At 40.1% G+C, this 23,445-nt stretch overlaps 1 protein-coding gene across 1 annotated transcript in view; it reads right to left on the bottom strand.

Moving 5' to 3' along the window:
* GPR137B (G protein-coupled receptor 137B) overlaps positions 1 to 22,253 on the bottom strand; it is a 100,266-nt gene extending 78,013 nt beyond the window's left edge. The window contains exon 1 of the mRNA XM_063443368.1: positions 21,706 to 22,253. Within this exon, the coding sequence (XP_063299438.1) occupies positions 21,706 to 22,068 (363 nt within the window). The 5' untranslated portion in view covers positions 22,069 to 22,253. The remainder of the gene's footprint in view (positions 1 to 21,705) is intronic.
* Positions 22,254 to 23,445: the final 1,192 nt, after the last annotated feature.

Here is a 23,445-nt window from a genome sequence, read left to right as displayed (position 1 = left end):
GCTTTCATCTTGCTGTAAGGTTTTACCTCAATCTCTAAGGATCTAAGATTGGTATGGATAATTTGGAGAAGCATATCAGAGATAAATTTCCTTTGTCTGTTGACAATTTACAAGTCATTAAACCGGAAATAGTCTTCAGCTAAGAAGCCTACGTAGGTGGCATTATATTCTAGCAAGAAATATGACTTTCTTTGTGTCTATTAGCTGGGCTATTTGGCTTAGTACCTGGCCCACAGATGCATCCTCCTATATTAATGGATCAAGAGAACGGCAGAGGGCAGGAAAGCTTGTCTACTTCAAGACCTAAGGTTCAGGAGAACCTTTCGATTCAAAGACTCTCATTAACTTCCTTCTTGGACCAAGGTATTTCATACCAGGAAGAGAGGAGGGCAGATCTCAACCTATATGGAAGTAGTCATTATTCTACCAGAGGAAGAGGAAAGGTAAAAAGAGATGCTTTGTAAATATCATGGCTTCCCTTTAATTAGAGGAAGATATTGTGAGTTTTTTTATTATTATTTTTTTAAAGCAATTAGAACACAAAGTGCCAATATCCATCATCTTGACAGTTCCATATTGGTACCCAGTCCATGGATTCCACTTCTACTTATCATCTTCAGTACCTCCATGGGATCTCCCAAAAGAGTTCTTCACTCTTCCATCAGGTCCAGTGCTACTTTCCTCATTCTGAAGGTTTTGATATTGTAGAATGGCTTAAATATAAGTGTTTTTGAACATTCTACCAAGGAGGTTCTACGTTCTTTAATCCTGAACTCATCTAGGAATTAGCCACATCACCTCAGAGATATGTCTCAGCACACTCTGATCTCTCTTTTCGTGAAAGGGCTTTGATATGAAAGTATCTACATTTCTGTAAGCTGTATTTATATGATCCCATGGTTATACATTGCTCCCCGTGGAATTTTTCCCTGTTTTTTTTTAGGGCTCTGAAATCTTCACCCCTTTCAACCATGAGAGTATATCTCTCCACAATTGCTTAATTTAAGTTAGCTCTATTGGTGACATTAGCATGAACTGAAGGATATTCGATTCTCAAGCACTATTTTGCATAGAACCGTTTACTGCCTTCTACAATGTATCTAAAGCCTATTGATTAGAATGTAGAGTCAGTAATAAAACTTTCTCCTCCTGTCCTAGATGGATGCATTAAGATCTATTTCTATAGATCTACTTTTTGTATTTCTTCTGATAGTCTTTTACTAATAGACCATAAAGATCTTCAAGCCTCTGTATAAGCCATAAACAGATGGATAGCCTTGGCTTTTTTTTAGGCTACTAAGCCCAAGGGGTTACAGTACTTGAAGGTCTGTTTGCTTTCTAGAGCCACTTCTCCCTCTTGAGCATCGGTGGCCAAGTTTCCCTGGAACTTGTAGGTAAATGGCTGCTTAGTCCTCAATCAATTTTCAGATGTTTTTGTACATTTGAGTTGGTCAATTTGATAATGTGCCAATAGTGGGCAATCAGTTTTTCATTTCCAATGTCCTTATTAGGTGTGTGTTGTCAATTTGCGTTCATATTTTGGAAGTCTTGTATACTTCTTTCCCTCCCTTGGTATTGCTTGGGTATTACCCATTGTTGTGCTGCCATGGATATGGCCAGGAAAATGTATTCCTACTTACCGTAATTTTCTTTTCCTGGTCATAGGCCATGGCAGCACAAAGATCCCGCCATGAGATATTGCTCGAAACAAGACTGAGGGTGGGAGGGGTTACTTCTACCTTCTGTTTTAATAAGGTTCCTGTCTGGTTAGGGATAGGGGGGAGCTACCCATTGTTGTGCTGCCATGGCCTATGACCAGGAAAAGAAAATTACAGTAGGAATACATTTTCCTTTATAAACAAAATACACTTAGAATGACATTCTATATATAAATATATACAAGTAATCTCAAATATATATTTACATAAATAATTACATAAGTTTACACACATAATGTAAATACATAAAAATGGATATACATATATTAAAATTCTACATGTATACTTATGTAATCTTTTAACAGAATATGTGATTTTATTAATTCAAATTTGAGCGATGTGCCTGACAAACCAGGCAGAAAGTCCAGAGAGCTTAATTCACAAGCACCATATTTAACCCGGTAACTTTCCATCAGGATTACTAGTTGATCCAGCACGTAGAATTGTGTCACACCTAGGACTAAATTGCATTACAACCATGATATTGTCAGTGAAAGTGAAGTTTTTTGCATTTTTAATACACAAATGGCACTTTCACGGACGATATTGTTGTAATACGTTTTACTGTTTTGAAACATTTGTTTTTAACCGCATATTGAATACCCTGGGTTCTCTACTTTTGTAAATGGTATGCCATCATGGGGGTAATTTTCATTCCTGGGCTACAATACGGTCTCAAAGGCAACATTACTAATCTGGCAAATTTCAATGTGAATAAACTGAAAAATGGACATGCTATATTTAACCCTCCAACGTTCTCCAACTATTTAGATTTTATTCATAATAATTTGTGTGTGTGTGTGTGTGTGTGTGTTTATATATAAATGAAAGCCCTGTTTCTCCTGAACAAAATTATATATAATAAGTGTGAGTGCACTTAAAATGAAAGGGGTGAATTACGGTTGAACAGAGATATAGAGCAAATTCCAGGTTTTGTTTATGTTTTGTGTTGATCAAAACGTGTACAATTGACTCCGTCCTTAAGGGGTTAAAAAGGCTACAAGCTGATATAGCATTTATACATCAAAGTCACATAGTAAAGACATCTCTCATAAAGCTCACTGACCACATTTAGGACAGAGCGTACACGTCTGGCTCTTTCCGTAAGACTAATGGGGTAGTGATTTTGATCCACAGATCTTTTAACAAATCACTTAGGACAATGAGGGCAGGTTTGTTCTGGTCTCTGTGATTATTAATGGTCAAATTGACCATTTTCTCAACATATATGGCCCGAACATACAAACCCCCCCAATTCTGGGAAATATTATTGCCATTGGTAGAAGAGAGAGCTCATGAGTACCTGTTCATGGGAGGTGGCTGTAACGCCGCACATGTTCTGGGATATGAGGGCTGTGGGGAATCCATTCATACATAACATAGGAGGACAAGGTAAACTCTTACACTTGTTTATACAAAAATCCAAATTACTTGTTGCCTGGAGGGTCCAACGCCCTAATACGCCCCTCACAACACATATTCCAGGATAGATTTGTTCCTAATTAACACAAAATCACCTGGTCTCACCACACTGACATTGCAATCGCTTTCGCTCAACAGGCCTTTGCATTATCCTGGATTTGGAAATTAAATACTTCCTTAATGTGAGACCCTCGGGTAGTGGAGGAGGCCACAGCGGTTCTAAATTACTATAATTAAAAAGACTGCTGTCAAAGGGCCTACATTTTTTGTAATCTTACTTTATTATGGACAGTGTAAGAAGGGATTGATTTCGCTAATACATAGAGCGCAATTTGTTTTAAGACTAACATACACGAAGCAGAGGGAGGAGGATTTGTTGAATGCACCTATAAAGATTTCCATATGCATGGGGCTTTAGGAGAAAATTATAAAAAAAAATGTAATGCGGTGGCATACCACTTGGGTTAAAATACACAAAATGGAGAAGACCCTGTCTGTGTTGGCATGTGGCTTTCAATCCACAGTCTCATCCAACACATGTGGTGGGGGTGTCCTTGTGACACTCAATATTGGGAAGGAGACATATTATTTCAAATATTTCACAGATCATTTGACCTAGATACATGGGTCACACTCCCAAAAACTAATTGATAATATAACACTGGCAGTCAAAGAAGCTCTTCCAGCTGTGTGGTTGTGACCAACAGTTCCTACCTTGGCTGAAATCAAGCATAACATTTCTGAAAACTATCTAATGGTCAAGCTCACAACTATTGTTCATAATTACACAAATAACTTTACTAAAGCGTGGGAGCCCTTGGAGGAATACATATCCCTTCAAGACTTAATAGATTGCTTGCATTTTCAATCCTTCCCTCCCGCCACCCCCCCCCTTTTACTTCTCTTTTATTTCTTTTGTAACCACAGCTGGTAGAATTTGTAGAATTTGTACAGATATATTTGTACAGATATATTTAAATGGTTAGTAAGAGTTTCTCTATTTAAAATATATAAATAATTAAAGGACCACTATAGGCACCCAGATCACTTCAGCTTAATGAAGTGGTCTGGGTGCCAGGTCCATCTAGGATTAACCCTTTCTGCTGTAAACATAGAAGTTTCAGAGAAACTGCTATGTTTACTTTAGGGTTAATCCAGGTTCTAGTGGCTGTCTCATTGACAGCCGCTAGAGGGGCTTCCGCGCTTCTCACTGTGATTTTCACAGTGAGAAGATGCCAGCGTCCATAGGAAAGCATTGAGAATGCTTTCCTATGAGACTGGCTGAATGCGCGCGGCTCTTGCCGCGCATGCGCATTCAGCCGATGACGGGGAAAGGAGGAGGAGAGTCCCGAGCGCCGGGGGAGCCCGGCGCTGGAGAAAGGTAAGTGTTTAACCCCTTCCTCTCCATCCAGCCCGGTGGGAGTGGGACCCTGAGGGTGGGTGCACACTGAGGGCACTATAGTGCCAGGAAAACAAGTATGTTTTCCTGGCACTATAGTGGTCCTTTAATACAATAAAAATAGGGATTGTCTTGAAGGCAATAAAGTTTTGTCTTTTAAAACATTTTATGGGGGGGCGGGGCCTGACCGCCGAGCTGTAAAGAAGTGACTTACACGAGCTCCTCATAGCATTTGGCAAAAAAGCGATTTTTAGCCTAAATAAATCGGAGACAAACCCTGCTACAACCTTCCCTGCCTCGGAACCGAACAGCAAGGAACCACCAAGGGCAGAAGCTTGACCGAAACCGACGAGCGGCACACTCCGAGCCATGCGGCCCTCTGACCACCGGGCGGGAGGGACGGCCGACCTCCCAGCTCTGAGAGGCACAGGGACATACATGGTGGAGCAGGCAACCCGTTACCCCCCCCTCTGGACCGGCGGGGGTGATCCCGGTCCAGCCCTGGGAGAACTCTCCGACCCACAGCACAGGGGGGACGGAGGGGCTACACTTATGGTCACATCTACTGACTCAGCCAACATGGCGGATGCCACGAGGCAACCTGACAATGCAGCAGTAATGGCAGACATCGAGATCAGACTGGACAGAGCCTTTGCAACATTCTGGCGCAACCTGGAGGAGAAAATGCAGCTCTCTGCCCAACAGCAAGTAAACGAACGCTCTCCCCCACCGCCGCTGCTAACCAAACGACGGATGCATGCAGTCCCAACACGGATGAAGGGCCCAAAATGGCGGGATGTCCCCATCGCACTGGCGGAGAACAGCCACTTAACGCAGCCTGGGAACGCTGTAACACTAAGAGCCACCGCGATGACCCACTGCACCGGTGCAGGGACGAAACAGATACTCACCCCTCCAGGTACTACCGCTCCAATGCCCACAGCTATGCCAGCTTCCCACCACTCTCCTGGGCCGGGGTCCCTCCTGGAACACACACCAGGTAGCCGTCCATACACCCTAGGGGGCACCGGAGTAACAGGACCCCTGGGGGCAAGAGGTCTTACCACGGGCAGTAGACGGGCCAATGTACACAGGGCACTGGCCCCCTTTCAAGCCCGGAGCCATGATCGTGGGAGACAGCGGCTGGGAGGCCTACTACACCTACACAGCACGTATAATGGCGGGCCGGAGGGGATGCAAGACAATCCAGAGATGGACCACTACGCACATGCCTGGACTGTCAGGGGCATAGGGTGAGCTGATCAGCAGACACCCAGAGCAGCACCGCGACAAGCTCCTAACACTAGTGCTGAGAGAAGAGTCCCACCTGTGTGCCATGTGTTTCCCTTATGTTTTCCATTGTGCTTCTCTTTGCCTCTCGTTCTTATTATATGTCTGCGAGAACGTGACAGGATAAACCTGTTAAATAAGTATACTGTATACCCTTTTCGAAACTGCAATATCACATACCTTCTCAAGTTCTCATAACTTTAAGCATTACTAATAATCTCATCTACCTAGCCTAGCATTCATATAGAAAAGTTAATTTGTTTAGCGGGCAATTTGTTTAGTGTGAAGTTTAAGTAAATAATGCACAATGTACCAATACCACAGATGAAACGAAAAAGCCTAAATACTATATGTTCTGACAAAACCAAGCGAAGTAAAATCATACTGCTGATACTGCTTTTATATTAAGCTTTATGTGCTCAAGCTACCCACGTCTGAGTGCTAGCATGATGTGAAACCAATTACCCACAGCTTAGGCAGACAAGTGAGATGTATCACCACTCGTTCATCAGCCTAGCGAGAGCTAACTAGTATAATCTTGAACGTAGATTGTATGCTCAAACCTTGTTCTCCTCCTTTGTCTCTCTTCTACCTACTTTTCCATGACATGTACATTTTAATAAGCATAACTTTCAACAATTCGCATACTGTTAATGTTGATTGCATGTATTAGTACGCATACTTACCCACAAAAATGTGCAGATTAAACCTGTCATAACAATGTTTACGTTGATATACCTGTGACTGCTGTCGTGGCATAACAGGCTTGCTTGTAACCCATAATGCACAACAAAAATAAAGAATGAAAAAAAAAAACAAAAAAAAACATTTTATTAAAAAAAAGATAAATATAAACATATAAAAACTCAATAAATCCATTACCATAATTTATAGCAGAGTTTATAAGATCAAAGTATATGCTTGCAATATCAGTAAAATAGAATAACATACCCTCCTGAACAAGTCAACTTCTCAGGCATGATAAAATGGAGAACTGCCTCTGCATTCAAAATTATCTCTAATGTTAATAAGTACACATATTTATACCTTGGATTTTCAATTAGGTCATGTTAGGACCTAATATTATACACAAAAAAGAGAGCGCAACGATGCACTTAATTAGTACAATGCAATAGATTACTATAAAGCCTATAGAGCAAAGCTGCCGGATACTCTAAAAACCTTACCAAGTTTTAAAAATCAACAAGAATGAAAAAATAACATTAGTATCAGTGCTTAGCGAATAATCCCTTAGTGAGCAAATGTAGGGATAGAAATTGTTAGTTTTTCAATATAATAATAATGATTATGAATGAAAAGTCTCAGAGTCAATACTTAGACAGAGATATGTTCCAAAATCAACATTAAGGATGTCTCCACGTTGCAGGGGGAATTATTATGGTTAGAAAAAAGCCTGTGTCCTCTCTGGCTTTGTTCCGTATCATCTGCTGTGTTATTGTATCCAACCTTAAATCAAAAGTGATACTATCATAGTGTAAAAAAGTAACAGTTTATTTCCCATTTAAAAAAAACCCTACATAAAAACTCTTACAAGATAAAGTAGTGAGACTCATTTTTAAGTTTCACAAATACAGCATTGGTACAATACGGTGTACTCGCCGGTTCAAGATTGAAAACTGCTCCGCTGGTATCAGTGTGCTGATCGGTCCTGTGCACTTGAACCGATCTTACTGCAGAGGTCCTGACTGACGGGTCCTACCGTATTGGTTCTTCCTTATAAAGAAAAAAAAGACAATCCCGCCAGAATCATCTACGCGTTTCACCCGTTGAACCCGGGCTTTCTCAAGATGAATAACATGTATGCTTACACATTATATTGGACATCTTTTATAAAATGCACCCACATCAGGATTGGCAATTAAAGAGTATATATAAGAAATCCCAATCCCCCGGATTATTCATCTTGAGAAAGCCCGGGTTCAACAGGCTAAATTTGTAGATGATTCTGGCGGGTTTGTCTTTTTTTTTTTTGAATAAGGAAGAACCAATACGGTAGGACCTGTGCAGTAAGATCGGTTCAAGTGCACAGGAGCAGTTTTCAATCATCAACTGGCAAGTACACCGTATTGTACCAATGCTGTATTTGTGAAACTTAGAAATAAGTCTCACTACTTTATCTTATAAGAGTTTTTATTTGGGAAATAAACTGTTACATTTTTTACACTATGTTAGTATCCCTTTTGATTTAAGGTTGGATACAATAACACAGCAGATGATACGGAGCAAAGCCAGAGAGGTCACAGGCTATTTTCTAACCATAATAATTCCCCCTACTGTGTGGAGACATCCTTAACCCATGTTAGGACCTGCCTTAACATGTTAGGACTTACCTTAAAAATACAAGGACATGCGCATTACATTTCATAGACTTGACTTGGTCATTTCACATGGGAACATCTTAATCAGTCTAAGGTTGGACATGACATGGGAAATTCCCTGACTTGGTGTCACACTAATCTAGGGCAAGATGGCATCTCAAAGTCTAAACATCATATTTACTGATTGTGGGCAAGAGGTCATTTATTTAAGAAACACTGTATGAGAATTATTTTGCAAAATCAAGGCTTTTATTGAGCACAACTACAATGAGCACCTACATGTGTTACCTACAAGGTATGTCAAGTACAGTGGACACGCAGGTACCGCAAGCAATATCATAAGAGCATAGAGTGATCGATGATATTCATACAGATATATTTTCATCTTGTTTGCACATCTTTGTCTATCTTCACAAAGGATGATATTTATGGTCGAGAAAATACAGGACCAGTGAGTGGATGGGTTCCAAACATGTGAGCCAACAATAACCCAATAGGAATAACTCACATGTATATATTATATATAGCAAACAAAATGCATCATTTGGTGCATGGAGTATCTGACAGCGAGTAGAAAATTCCTGAACCCCCTTCCTGTTAAGCAATGATTGTACAATCTCAACAAATAGAATAGGGAAATAGTAGAGAGTGAAAGGAAAGGGCTGTAAGTGAAGAGGGAGGAGAGGAAGAGAGGAAGTGGACCAGAGGGGGGTGGGAGTTGTCCATCACCTCTATCTAAGACTGTGCTCCCAGCCTCGCCCCCGCATCCCGCACCGCAAAATAGGCCATCCACGGCCACCAGCACGGCACATGTTTCTCATCGGTTCCACTCAGGGAAGCCTGGACAGACTCCGCCATGTACATCTCCTCTACCCTGTCCATCCATTGTCCCATCGTAGGGGTCGTATCTTGCTTCCAATGTAATGGAATCAAGGATTTGGCAGCGTTTAATAGATGTCAGAGGATCGATTTTTTTTTTTTTTTTATGCTCCGACAGTTGTCGGCGTGGAGTGCAGAAGGACCATCTCCATATCTAGACGTCCTGTGTCGCCAATAATCTCTTCCACCTTCAGCTTCACTTCCTCCCAGAATGGAACTATATGTGGGCATTCCCACCATATATGTGTCCCCGTTCCCTCTCCGCGTCTCCAGCCCACGAAGTGGCCATTGCCTTTGGGGATTGCACTGAGAAATATACTGGTGAATCAAAACTACTGAACATGATCGGACCTATAGACCATTACTCTTGATTCCAATTTCTTGTGCTGAGGTTGTAGGTGATGACATTGTCAACACATCATGGGTGGAATGAAGAAAGGACATCCCAGAGATCCTGGACCCAGTACACCGTTTTGGTACATAGCTGAAACAGACCTTGCCTCTGGCACCACCCTGTCTGTTGACGTGAGGGAAACTGTGTCGTGGTCCGACCACATTGTAATAGCTCCCTCAATCAACCAAGATTGGAATCGGTGAGGGGAGTGAAGAACTGCCTTAAGAGCTCTGAAATTAGTGGACTATTTTTCTTAGGACCAAGAACGCTGGCACATTAGAGAATTTAGATGAGCGACCCAGCCTGTGTTAGATGCATTCTGAGGTTAAAATTACTCCTTCTATAGGCTGAAAGGACAGACTTGTCAGAAAAAACTTGACTTTGTCAACCAGTTTAGCCGATCTTACGCTTTTTTCGAAGAGAGTCTAGGAGACCAAAATCCAAGATTTCCACACTTTGACCCAGAGGAGAGAATTTCCTACTGTTGCGGCCAAATCCAGATTTTGCCTAGTTGCTGGGATGTCTGATTTCTTCAATTCCTACAGTCAATCTCACTTCCTGTTCTTACAGAGGTATTTTTGCTTTATTAGTAATTGGACCTTTCCTTCATGAGTGCAGAAGATGTAGAGGTAACATTTTAAGGTTAACACGAACCTCAAAAAAAAAACCTGTTTCCTGGAGAAGAAGAAAATACATTATAGTCTCCGTATCCAACAGTGTTGCTGTAGTGCTCTGCTAGCTACCTGAACATACTTAAAGGGTAACCTTCCCAATTAGCAATAAGTATCCAAACTCCCAAGTAGGGAATGCCTCGTTCCCTAAAATATGCTGTTAAGGGATTTGTATTGCCGGTGTGGTATTTGTAGTGTAGAACTTGCTCACTGGAGTTTTCTTGAAAGTAGGCTATTTAAAGTACTCTCTTTTAAGTATGAGTTGAAACAACAGGAGTTTACACTACAAGGGAGTTTAAACCAAGAGGGTAAATATTGTTTTGCTCACTTGTGTTTTTGGCAACTGGGGATGAGTGCTAACAAGATTGCGAGTTTTACTCAGTGCACATCCTGCTGCATACCACTGTGGTGGGTGTGAGCGAGTGGCTTTTCTGGAAGCTCAGATTGGAGATCTGGAGAGGCAAATTGCAACACTGAGGGAGATTGACAATCTTGAGAGGAGTCTGCTGCTCACTGAGCAGAGTTTAGTGGGTGCAGGTAGTGGAGTGGGAGGAGAGGAGACAGTTGGTGAGCAGGCACATAGCTGGGTAACAGTGGGGCGAGGAAGCGGTTGGTGAGGAAAGAGGAAAGGTTCAGCTAGTCCTGATCTTGTGCAGCCTAAAAGATTTGCCCGTTTGAGTGAAGATGTTGGGAGCATCAGCTCAGGAGTAGCTGTACTGCAGGAAGCTGTCCCTTCTAACAGCCGTGGGAACAGCCCCTCTAGTACATGGGTGGGGTTGAGAGGGTAAGGAAGGCTAGCCAGGTTGTGGTGGTAGGGGACTCTATTATTAAGAGAGTAGATAGGGTAATCTGCCACTCTGATCATCTCAACCGGACAGTTTGCAGTCCCCCGGGTGCTTGGGTCCGGCGTGTTGCCGACAGAATGGAGGGATTATTGGGAGGGGCTGGGGATGACCCAGCTATCATGGTCCGTATTGGTACCAATGACAAAGTCAGAGGAAAATGGAAGGTCCTAAAGAATGAGTTCAGGGAACTAGGAAGTAAGCTAAAGAAAAGGACCTCCAAGGTAATATTTTCAGAAACATTACCTGTGCCGCGCGCTACAGCAGAAAGGCAGCGGGAGATTAGAGAGGTCAATGCATGGCTGAAGTCTTGGTGCAGTAAAGAGGGTTCTGGGTTTTTAGAGCACTGAGATGATTTTGCGCTTGGGTACAATATGATATAATAGGCATAACAGAAACATGATGGGATGAGACACATGACTGGGCAGTTAACTTAAATGGGTACACGTTATTTAGGAAGGATAGGAAAAACAAGAAGGGTGGTTTGTATGTATGTATGTATGTATGTATGTCAAGCATGAGTTTAAGTCAAATCTTAGGCATGTGGAATGCAACAAGGAAAATTTGGAAGCTTTATCGGTAGATATCTGCTTGGCAAAGGGAAATCAATTATTGGTTAGGATATAGTATAAACCACCTAATGTAATTATTAATGAGGAAGAACAGCTGTTAGAGCAAATTGGGAAAGCTGCAAATCGGGGTAACACGTTAATTATTGGAGATTTTAATTACCCGGACATAAATTGGGATAGTGTGACTAGTACTTCAGCAAGGGGAATCAGGTTTTTGAATGTGTTAAATGACACCTTCATGTCACAACTGGTACAAGCACCAACTAGAAAGGACCAACAATCTTTTGACCAACATTCAAGTAAGGGAGCATTTGGGAAATAGTGATCACAATATGGCAATTTTTGAAATAAGCTCAAAAAAGCAAAAGCACATATAATTTAAAAAAAGCCAATTTCAATAAGACTAGGGCAGCTCTACAACATATCGACTGGCATTAACTCCTTAGTGAAAAAAACAGTGAGGATAAATGGAAACTATTCAAACAAATATTAGAAAAGTATATTTCTCAGTATGTACCAGTGGGTAATAAATATAAAAAACAAATTGAAACCAATGTTGCTTAGTAGAGAAGTAAAACAAGAGATTAAAAATAATAAAAGGACATTTAAAGCATTTAAATCGGACAAATCAGGGGCATCCTACATGAGATATAAGGAAGCAAATAATGCTTGGAAAAAAGGCAATTAAAGTGGCTAAACTAGAAAATGAGAAATTGATAGCCAAAGAATGCAAAACCAACCTAAAAAATGTTTTCAAGTACATCAATTCTAAAAACCACTAAAAATGTAAGTGTAGGTACACTGGAAAGAGAGATGGGTCTGTTAGCTAATGAAGACCAGGAAAATGCAGAAATTTTAAATAACTATTTTTCTTCAGTATATATTAATGAGGATCCTATGGCAAGAGATATGCAAATGATTGCTGCAAAAAAAACTTGCAGATAACTTGTGATTGGATGACTCGAGACAAGGTGCTCCAGCAGTTAAAGAAAATTAATGTAAATAAAGCTCTGGGGCCTGACGGTATTCACCCACGAGTACTTAAGGAGCTAAGTGGGGAAATAAGTGAACCTCTGTATTTAATTTTTCAAGATTCTCTTGTTTCAGGTATTGTACCGGAAGGAGGATTGGAGGAAGGCAGATGTCGTTCCTATATTTAAAAAAGGTTCAAAATCCTTCCCTGGAAATTATAGACCTGTGAGCTTAACTTCTGTGACTGGGAAAATATTTGAAGGGCTGTTAAGGGATAATATTAAGGAATAAATTGGGATGAACTCCGGTATTAGCTATAATCAACATGGTTTTATGAAACATAGGTCACGTCAAACTAACCTAATTACATTCTACGTAGAAGTAAGTAGAAGTATAGATCAGGGTGTTGCAGTGGATGTGATCTACTTGGATTTTGCCAAGGCATTTCATACGGTTCCTCACAATAGGTTATTATTCAAACTAAAATAAATTGGTCTAGATGAATATTCTTGTTCTTGAGTAGAACATTTTCTTAAGGATAGAGTACAACAAGTTCTCATTAATGGTAAATGTTTTAGGCTAGACAAAAGTGGTAAGTGGTGTCCCTCATGGTTCTGTTTTGGGATCGCTTCTATTTAACATTTATAAATGATCTTGTAATAGGCATTGAAAGCCATATTTCAGTGTTTGCAGATGACACCAAACTTTGTAAAGTAATAACATGTGAGCAGGATATTGCTTTGCTGCAGAGGGATTTGGATAGATTAGGGGACTGGGCACTACAATGGCAGATGAAATGTAATGTAGAGAAATGCAAAGTTATGCACTTTGGGGTCAAGAATGCACAAGCAACTTACACCCTAAATGGTAGTGATTTAAGGATAACCACACACGAGGAGTTGGGAATTGTTATAGACAACAAATTAGGCAGTAATATGCAATGTGAATCTGCAGTTGCTAAGGCCAGTAAGGTTTTGTCATGTATAAATAGGGGCATAAATTCTCGGGATGAAAATATAATTTTGCCTCTTTATAAATCACTGGTAAGACCGCACCTTGAATATTCTGTGCAATTTTGGGCACCTGTTCTAAAGAAGGATATCATGGCCAAACGTTTGACAAAGACTGGTGGTAGAATTAGTGCATGGAAAGTATTAAAATACCATCTTTTGAAATACCCTAGGGTGTCAACTTTTCAAAAACATATGATTTGATGGTGGTAAATTACATTAGCCAGCTTAAAAAATTTCCAAATAGGACATGGGTGCATGATGACCAGCTGTGAAAATTCCAAATTGGAAAACTGGAATGTGCACCCTCCAAATAAAGTATTTTAGCCCTCAGTGAACCCGACACACCTATACATGGGTGGTATTACTGTACTCAGGAGATGTTGCTGAACACATATTGGGGTGTTCTTTGGCAGTAACCCTTAAAGGTCTCAGTTAATGTATTCTTAAATTGCTATGTGTGTCAAAAAAAACACCATTTAAAATTTTTATTTTGGCATAGATTGGTGGTAAAATGGTTGCATGAAAAAAAGTCAAAATACCCCAAGTTTAATACCTTAGGTTGTCTTCTTTAAAAAAAATATATACATATAAAGGGTTATTCAGGGATTCATGACAGATATCAGTGTTACAATGTAGCATGCGCTAATTTTAAAAAAAAATGGTTTGGAAATAGCAAAGTGCTACTTGTGCTTAAAGGCCTATAACTTTCCAAAAAAAAAGCTGAGTACATGTTAACACTGGGCATTTTTATACTCAGGACAAAATTAAGAAACTATTTAGCACGGATGTTTTTTTGCGGTTGTATATGCATAACAGACTTTAGGGGTCAAAGTTATAAAAAGTGTGTGTTTTTTTTATTATTTTATTATTTTATTTTTGTTCCGACAGAAGCGTCTCAGTACAAGGTCATACGCGTATGCAAACGATAAATCACAGTGTCGCAGCGTTGAAATTACAGAAAGGAAAAGCGTGGTGTTAAGGCATTTGACATTACATACACTTGTAAATGGTCTATCCGCACTCCGTCAGGGGTGAAAAAGTAGAGCAGGTAAGTGGGTAGAGGGCAGAAAGAACGGGGGGTTAGACAGCCCAGTGGCATGGAAGGCCCCACAGCCTGCAACCCATGCAGCGGCCAGTGGAGGGGGGGTAGGGGGGGAGGGGCAGAGCAGCGGGTCAGTTTATGTAGGAGTTTTTGCTCCTGTCTAGCCCAATCATCTTTTGATCTGGAGAGCAGGAAGACCCAGGGGTCAAGTGTTATCCTGCGCTGAAATATCCGTGTCAAGAGGTCCCCTACTGTTTGCCAGAAGGCTTTTGCTACTGGGCACTCCCACCACATGGTCCCGCAGTTCCTCCAGCAGAGGTCGTTAGGTATCCGATGCATGCGGTAGAGCTGTACCGGTGTTGTATACCATCGGAACATGGTTTTATATTCCTGCTCTTGGACCGTTGTGCAAATTGAGACTATGTTGTTGAGTTCCCAGATTTCACGCCATTCCACCCCCTCTAGCTTTTCACCTAAGTCTGCCTCCCATTGGTCGATGTAGGTGAGTGAGCCCCATTCAGTTGTGTTGGAGGCTATGTAGGTGTATATGGCCCTGTGTATTGATTCCTTCAGACACATGTTTTCTAATGAGGTGACCTTTTTGTGTGCTAATTCGTGGATGTGGAGTTGGCCGGTCGTGAGAGTCGCCCTCTCCTTTAATTCATCAGAAGTAAGTAAGCGGTTTCCGTTTATTGTGTGACATACCCTTTGGAGCCCTGCGTATTCTACGTTTTTAAAGTCTCTGGGTCTCATCCCTGGGGGGGATGCCCTGTTCCTAAACAGGGGGAAAAGTGTGTTTTTTGTTACAATTTTTTCATCATATTTTATTAACAAAAATTTATAGTAAGTTATATATGATGAAAATATTGGTATCTTTAGAAAGACCATTTAATGGCGAGCAAAAACGGTATATAATATGTGTGGGTACAGTAAATGAGTAAGAGCAAAATTACAGCTAAACAGAAACACCGCAGAAATGTAAAAAGAGCCCTGGTCCTTAACGGTAAGAGAATTAAAAAAACAAACATTCTGGTCACTAAGGGGTTAAAAACAAAGTAAGCCGTGTTTTAAGAAACACAGCTTTTCATTCTAAAAACGTTTAATATTTGCATATGCCCATAACACTTTATTTTACAGTTGTGTCAGTTGTTGATATATGGATATATTCAGTTTCTCCTTTTTTTCCTTTTTTTTTTTTATGCTTGTGATACAATATGAACACGGTGATGAAACATACGCTATGGAATGTAAAACCTTGTAAACTTGTATCTATTAATTTCAAAACTGTCTAGGTAACTTCAACTATTGTCTTCTGTCACTGATGATTTCATGTAACCCAAATAAAATAAAGAATTTAAAAAAAAATAAAAAAAATAAAATAAAAGTAAACCATTTTTTTTTATGTAGGCTGTGGTTCAAAATATAGTTCAAAATATAGTCCCTGTATGAGGCTATGGAACACCTGCATCATCCGTTTCTTTGTCAGTGGGATTAACACATTCAGACTTTCCAATTTGCCTGTGTTACAATTTAGAATAGATAAATTGATCCTGAATCAGGTTAAAAAGATTGTGACTGGTTTCCCAAGAAAACATGTCTTCCATGTACCGAATGCATATGTTTGCTTGTGTGTGTCTATGTGTGTGGCAAAATGTCTTCCACATTGGAGCTGGAAATGGAGGAGGAGGAAGAGGAGCAAGGAATACTGGTATAGTTTGAAGTAGATTAAAACTAAACGGTTTGTAAACAATTAAACCCCTTAAGCACTCAGTACCTTTAGACACAATAATAAACTTAATTGAGATGAAGTTATGGTACCTGGAGTATGAGATTTTAAGTTGTTTTCATAACAACAGCACTAAAACCTTCATAACAACAGCACTAAAGCCTTTGTGACTTTTTAGAAGTGTCTAAGTACCTATATAGGTCCAAGTGCCTTGAGGATGATCCAGAGCTGGAGGAGCTTCAGCCACAACCCCTCAGTGGTTCCCCAGCAGCAGCCCGATCTTCAGTGGGCCATGAAAACAGATATTACCGTGATGGTTTGCCGGAAATTAAGTCCTACTTTGCCTCAGAGATGGCGGTCTTGAAAACAGACCTCAGCACTTTGGCAGGCAGAATAAACTCCATGGAGGAAACTGATCGCAGCCTTGGAGTCAAACAAGACACCACAGCAGCTCAACTACATCAGTTATCCCTTACATGTGCAGCGCTGAGTGCAAAAGTGAGACAGCTCGAAGACATAGCAAGACAACACAATTTCAAAATCCAGAGGATCACTGATGCTGTTGATGCTGGCGTGCTCCCACAGTTCATCAGGAGGCTACTCTCCACTACCCTAACACCTAAACAGGCAAAGGGAACGCTGATTGACATGCTATAGTGCTTTCCAGGGAGCCCTAATAACAAGTCCTCTGGATCCAGAGATGTCAGTCTATGTTTTCGGTCATAAACGGACAAGGACACATTTATGGAACAAGTCAAAGGCCAAATGCCATTATTTTCGAGCAGCCCTCACTGAGCTTCTTTCAAGACCTTACCAGGTCCACATTACAGTGGCAAGCTACTTTGAAGGAGGTGTCCTCTCAACTGCGAACAGTTGGGTTGGGGACCCCACAGGCTCTGGTGGCATAGTGAAATGGCAAACAACACAGACTCACCTCGGTGTCCAACGCCGACAGTTTCCTGCAATCTTTGGGACTGGCTACTATCACCACCTCCTGGCCCAACAGACCTACCCACCAGTGAGACGTGGAAAACGTTGCTGTATTCACTCTTGCAAGCTCAGTGGCTCTGGGTTGAAGTGACTAAACTACTGGCCTTTCTCAGTTATGTTCATTTGAAATGTGCCTATTTTACCATTGAATTTGCTTTCTGTAATATTGTAGCTTGTGTAATATAACATACCTCTGCATGTTGTTTTAAGTTTTTTGCTCTACCCCTGATATGTCCTCTCGGACCCCTAGACCTTTATGGGTCAACAACAACCTAATGATGTGACACTATTCAGAGTCACTCCCCAGCTTACTTAATTCTTCTTGGGCTCGTTGCGCTCCCGTTCAAAACAAATACAACACAGCCCAGTAAATCAAATATACTCTTATCTTCTGGAAGTCACTGTCCATTCTTAAAGGGAATCTCCAGTGCCAGGAAAACGATCCGTTTTCCTGGCACTAGAGGGTCCCTCTCCCTCCCACCCCCCGGTTACTGAAGGGGTAAAAACCCCTTCAGTCACTTACCTGGGACAGCGGCGATGTCCCTCGCCGCTGTCTCCACCTCCGCGACGCTCCTCCCAGTGATTACGTTGGCCGGTGGGCGAGACTGATCTCGCCCACCGGCCGAGGAGACCTAATGCGCATGCGCGGCAATGCCGCGCATGCGCATTACGTCACCCCATAGGAAAGCATTGAAAAATCATTTCAATGCTTCCCTATGGGGTTTAGAGCGACGCTGGAGGTCCTCACACAGCGTGAGGACGTCCAGCAACGCTCTAGCACAGGGGAGGAGTTAACCCTGCAATGTAATTATTGCAGTTTATAAAAAACTGCAATAATTACAGTTGCTGGGTTAGGAGTAGTGGGAGTTGGCACCCAGACCACTCCAATGGGCAGAAGTGGTCTGGGTGCCTAGAGTGTCCCTTTAAGCAGACCTAGAGCAGCGCACATAGTGACTGTGAATCTGAGCATAAAATTCCCCCACTTAGTTTCTGGCACACTTCATCATAATTTGCATTAATGTAAATTATGCAGACTAACCCTTGTTCCTGGTGTAAATGAAGGGCAGTGACGATGGGTACAGTGGCAAGTAAAATCAAGAACAATGATAAAAGTGCCATTAGTGGCAGATGCTACAGCATAAGGTTGCAATATAAATAGTGGTGTAAAAGCATCATGGACATTTGTAAAAAAAAAAGACCAGTTGCAAAGATAAGGCTCTAGCCGGTTAGCAAAAATAAAAAAAATCCATTCACCCTGGCCTGAATTTGAAACTGCCACAATGCTGTAACTATTGTCTTGTATAATCCTTCCACTGTAAAAATAGAGATGGGCATCATACCCGTGAATTTAAATGGTAAATCCTTTGGTGAGGGCATAAGTAGCCCAGAACACTAAAAATGCAACAGATTTGTATGGTCTCAAAGTAATACTCCAAGCACTATAACCACTACAGTGCACTGTAGAGGTTATTGTGTCAGGAGTGCCCTGGCAAAATCTTACTCTCTGAGCTAAACCTTTTCAAAATGGTTTTTAACACTTAACCCCTTAAGGACCGAGGACGGTTCAGGACCGTCATCGGCATTTTTGCATTGCCGACCGAGGACGGTCCTGAACCGTCCTAACGGTCCAATGTACTTACCCGATCGCCGTCGTTCCCCCGGCGGCGATCGGCGGTGCTCCCGGTGTGGGGAGACTGCCTGCAGCCCAGACAGTCTCCCCATGGCGGATTAGGACCCCTGTGGCCATGTGATCGCCCAACAGGGCGACCACATGGTCACAATAGGTGTCCTAGTCTCTGCCTGCAGGGGGACTGTCTGTGCTGACAGGCAGTCTCCCTGCTTAGTGTAAAATCATAAAAAAAAATAAAGTTTAAAGTTAATAAATAAAAATAATAATTATATATGTGTATATATATATATATATATGATATATAGACGTATATTATATATATATATAATATACGTCTAAATATCATATATATAATGTCATACTAAGTGTATTTTTATATTAATATGTACATATATTAATATAAAAATACACTTATAATTAAATTACACACGTGTATATATATAATATATATAATAACTATATATATTGTATATATATTATTATAAACTACAAATAATAAGTAATTTAAAACTAAAAAAATTTAAAATAATAATAAAAATTTAAAAAAAAATTATATATCTATACGAAATTTTATTCTAACTGTATTTTGATATTAATATATATATATTTATATCAAAATACACTTAGAATGAAATTGTATATCTATCTATGTATATATAAATAAATAAAAAGAATACAAACTATTCATATGTCCATATACAAAATTACATAAATAATTATATAAATATACACGTAGACTTCAAATATATAAATATGCATATATATTTAAATTCTACGTGCGTATTTATGTAATATTTTTACATAATTAAGTTATTTTATTGATTGCAATTTAAGGGACCTGCCTGCCAACCCAGGCCGAAAGTCCAGAGAATTTAATTTTCTATCACTGTATTTTACCCTGTAACGTTCTACGACACCCTAAAACCTGTACATGGGGGGTACTGTTTTACTCGGGAGACTTCGCTGAACACAAATATTAGTGATTCAAAACAGTAAAACATATCACAGCGATGATATTGTCAGTGAAAGTGACTTTTTTTGCATTTTTCACACACAAACAGCACTTTTACTGATGATATAATTGTTGTGATACATTTTCCAGTTTTGAAACACTAATATTTGTGTTCAGCAAAGTCTCCTGAGTATAACAGTACCCCCCATGTACAGGTTTTATAGCGTTTTTGAAAGTTACAGGGTCAAATATATGGGTCATATTTTTACATTGAAAATGGCCAGGTTGGTTACGTTGCCTTTGAGAGCGTATGGTAGCCCAGGAATGAGAATTACCCCCATGATGGCATACCATTTGCAAAAGTAGACAACCCAAGGTATTGCAAATGGGGTATGTCCAGTCTTTTTTAGTAACCACTTAGTCACAAACACTGGCCAAAATTAGCGTTCAATTTAGTTTTTTACTTTTTTCACACACAAACAAATATGAACGCTAACTTTGGCCAGTGTTTGCGACTAAGTGGCTACTAAAAAAGTCTGGACATACCCCATATTGAATACCCTGGGTTGTCTACTTTAAAAAAAATATGTACATGTGGGGTGTTATTTAGCGATTTATGACAGATAATAGTGTTACAATGTCACTATTGATACATTTTAAAAATATAGGTTTTGAAACCGCAATATCCTACTTGTACCTATAGCCCTATAACATGCAAAAAAATAGCAAAAAGCATGTAAACACTGGGTATTTTTAAACTCAGGACAAAATTTGGAATCTATTTAGCAGTTTTTTTCATTCGCTTTTGTAGATGAGTAAAAGATTTTTTACATAAAAGTCAAAAAACATGTATTTTTTTCAATTTTTCATCATATTTTTTCATTTTTTAAAAATTAAATTACATGAGATTATCTAAATAATGGTATGTAAAGAAAGCCCCTTTTGTCCTGAAAAAAACAATATATAATTTGTATGGGAACAGTAAATGAGAGAGCGGAAAATTACAGCTAAACACAACCACCACAAAAGTGTCAAAAAGATGCCTGGTCGCAAATGTACAACATCGCAAAAAAAGTCCGGTCCTTAAGGGGTTAAAGGGACACTATAGTCACCAAAACAACTTTAGCTTAATGAAGCAGTTTTGGAATATACATCATGCCCCTGCAGTCTCTCTGCTCCATTCTCTGCCATTTATGAGTTTAATCACTTTGTTTACACATCTCTAGTCAGACCTTGCTGCATAGGACTTACACAGCCTTCCTAAACACTTACTGTAAAGAGTCCTCTAATGTTTACACTTCCTTTATTGCTAATTCTGTTTAAGTTAGAATTTATTATATCCTGATATGTTTATAGCTTGCTAGACTCTGCAAGGACCTCCTGTATGTATTTAAAGTTCAATTTACAGAGCGGGAGATTAAATGTTTTTTTTTTGTTTTTTTTTTTAAAGTAAATTACATCTGATTGAAAATGAAACCATTTTGTTGAGCTGTGAAATGTCAGAGGCATTATCTATACACAAAAACTGCTTCATGAAACTATAGTTGTTTTGGTGACTATAGTGTCCCTTCTTACAGACAAGAATTATGTGGACTCTGAGATCTTGTGTTTAGCAAAAACTGGATAGTTGATGTAAAAAAATAAAAAGGTAATTTCCTCCTTGAATATTATTTTGTTATTATTTATATAGTGCCATCACTATGTGTTTGTTATGTAAACATTTAATACACAGTGTACCTCTCTTCCATGCATGGACTCTATGGTACTTAGCCTATCTACACTGAGCTTACCATGAAATTATGTCATAGCTGGGAGGGCATAGATGCTGCTTACCTAGCAGGGTTATAGTCTTACCGTGGCAAAGTAGAGATTCATTAGTGTCAGGGTGAAGAACTGGAGGCACACAGGGAAGCAGTAGAGCAGCCAGAAGTTGAAGGCCCCCAGTGTGTTGGCCTCCACAAAGTTCCTGAAGTAGAAAGAGAAGAGGACAGCTCTGAGGGACGCCCAGAGCAGACACAAAAACAGGAACACGGTCTGGTAGCTGAACCTCTTGTGCTTGTACCGCAGGACCAGCCATAGCTGAACATAGACGAACACAAACAGCAGCAGATAGAACACTGTGTAGACAGTGGTCAGGCCCAGCGTCACATAGGGGGGCACTGCGGGGGTCAAGGTGGGGGGCTGAGAGTTATTACTGCTCAATGTTTCTCCAGCCATGTTGACGCAATCCTGCCTTGTATTGTTTAGTGTTGCTGTCAATGTTCTCCTATAACACAGCCGGCCACTCTAGTCATCTTTTTTTCCCCAGCCCAGCACTGGTAGAATTAATTAGGAAACACACATGAAAGCAGAACAATCTGCATTTCCTGGTTCTGGAACCGAGTGACGATCACAAGCACATGATCAGAGAGGGCTGCGGGATGAACAGAGGGCTGGCTCAGCAGGATGTGGCCATGCAGATGGATGTGAAAGTACTGGAGAGTGATTTGAGATTTGTTTTTTATGAACATTGATTCACCCAAAATTATGAGAATCTGTCCCGTCCGTCCCCCACTCCCATTTTATTACATACTAATTTCTGAGAAACATTGAACGCGGGTCAGATATATCGTCAGGCAGTAGCAATACATTGTACATCCTGTGGCTAGCATATAAGGAAGCTGTAAACAAGCCTCCAACTTTAATTGATTTAAATATGTTCCTCTTTCTTGTTCTGTCAAACCTGCACAGGGAACACTTAAAGATAATTAATCAAAACTCACTGTAATACGATAATAAATGGTTTTGCTTTGTATTACTGCGCGACTTCCTCTCAAATAGGGAAGTAGGGAAGTCTTACGGGGTTATTCACTTAAAGGAAGTGAATTAAACAGTAAAATTGCACATTTTACGCCAAACATTGTTGTGCTGCAAGCATAATTTCGTTGCTTTTTTTCCAATATGTTTTATTACCAGTTTTTTGTTTTCTTAACCCAGCTATTGCATCTTAATTTCCTGGTTTGTGAATTCACCCACTAGGTAATAGTGTGGGAAACAATACCCATCAATTTCTCCCAAACATTTACATTATATATTGATTTCTGACTGTAATTGTAAACACAGCAAATGTGCCTTTTTGTAATCTAGAGCTCACAGAGTTAGGTGTTTAATCTAAAATGATTCTTATGTTCCTTGCTTTCAGTCTGCACTGTTTTTTCATTAGATGCAATAGAAAATACGAGTGGTATAAATAGTTCCCTGCACAGAAAGCTTTATATGGTTTGGATACATTAAACCAATTGTGGTCATTTATGCTGCACTGCAGCTTTATCTTTCACTTGCACATGTATGTTTTGCTATTTCACTCTAAAAAATTCAGTGGAATGTCAGCTTTTGGCCATTCTGTCACAACCGAGTGAGACTCTACTCAAAGACCACATGGAATGAGTTTATTTAGAAAATCAGACTGTGGTCATTAACAATTAAAACCTTTATCACATAATCCAGACAGTTTAACCCGATATACATAAATAGACAGAGATAAAGTTTAAAAACAAACTCCAGTAATCTAAGTAAAGTATTAATTACAAATCACAAAGGTTCAGTATTGACAGC

The sequence above is a fragment of the Pelobates fuscus genome, chromosome 2 (genome assembly GCF_036172605.1).
Source record: "Pelobates fuscus isolate aPelFus1 chromosome 2, aPelFus1.pri, whole genome shotgun sequence".
Taxonomy (NCBI): domain Eukaryota; kingdom Metazoa; phylum Chordata; class Amphibia; order Anura; family Pelobatidae; genus Pelobates; species Pelobates fuscus.
The sequence above is the reverse complement of the archived record's forward strand: the minus strand, read 5'-3'. Positions and strand labels throughout refer to the sequence as shown.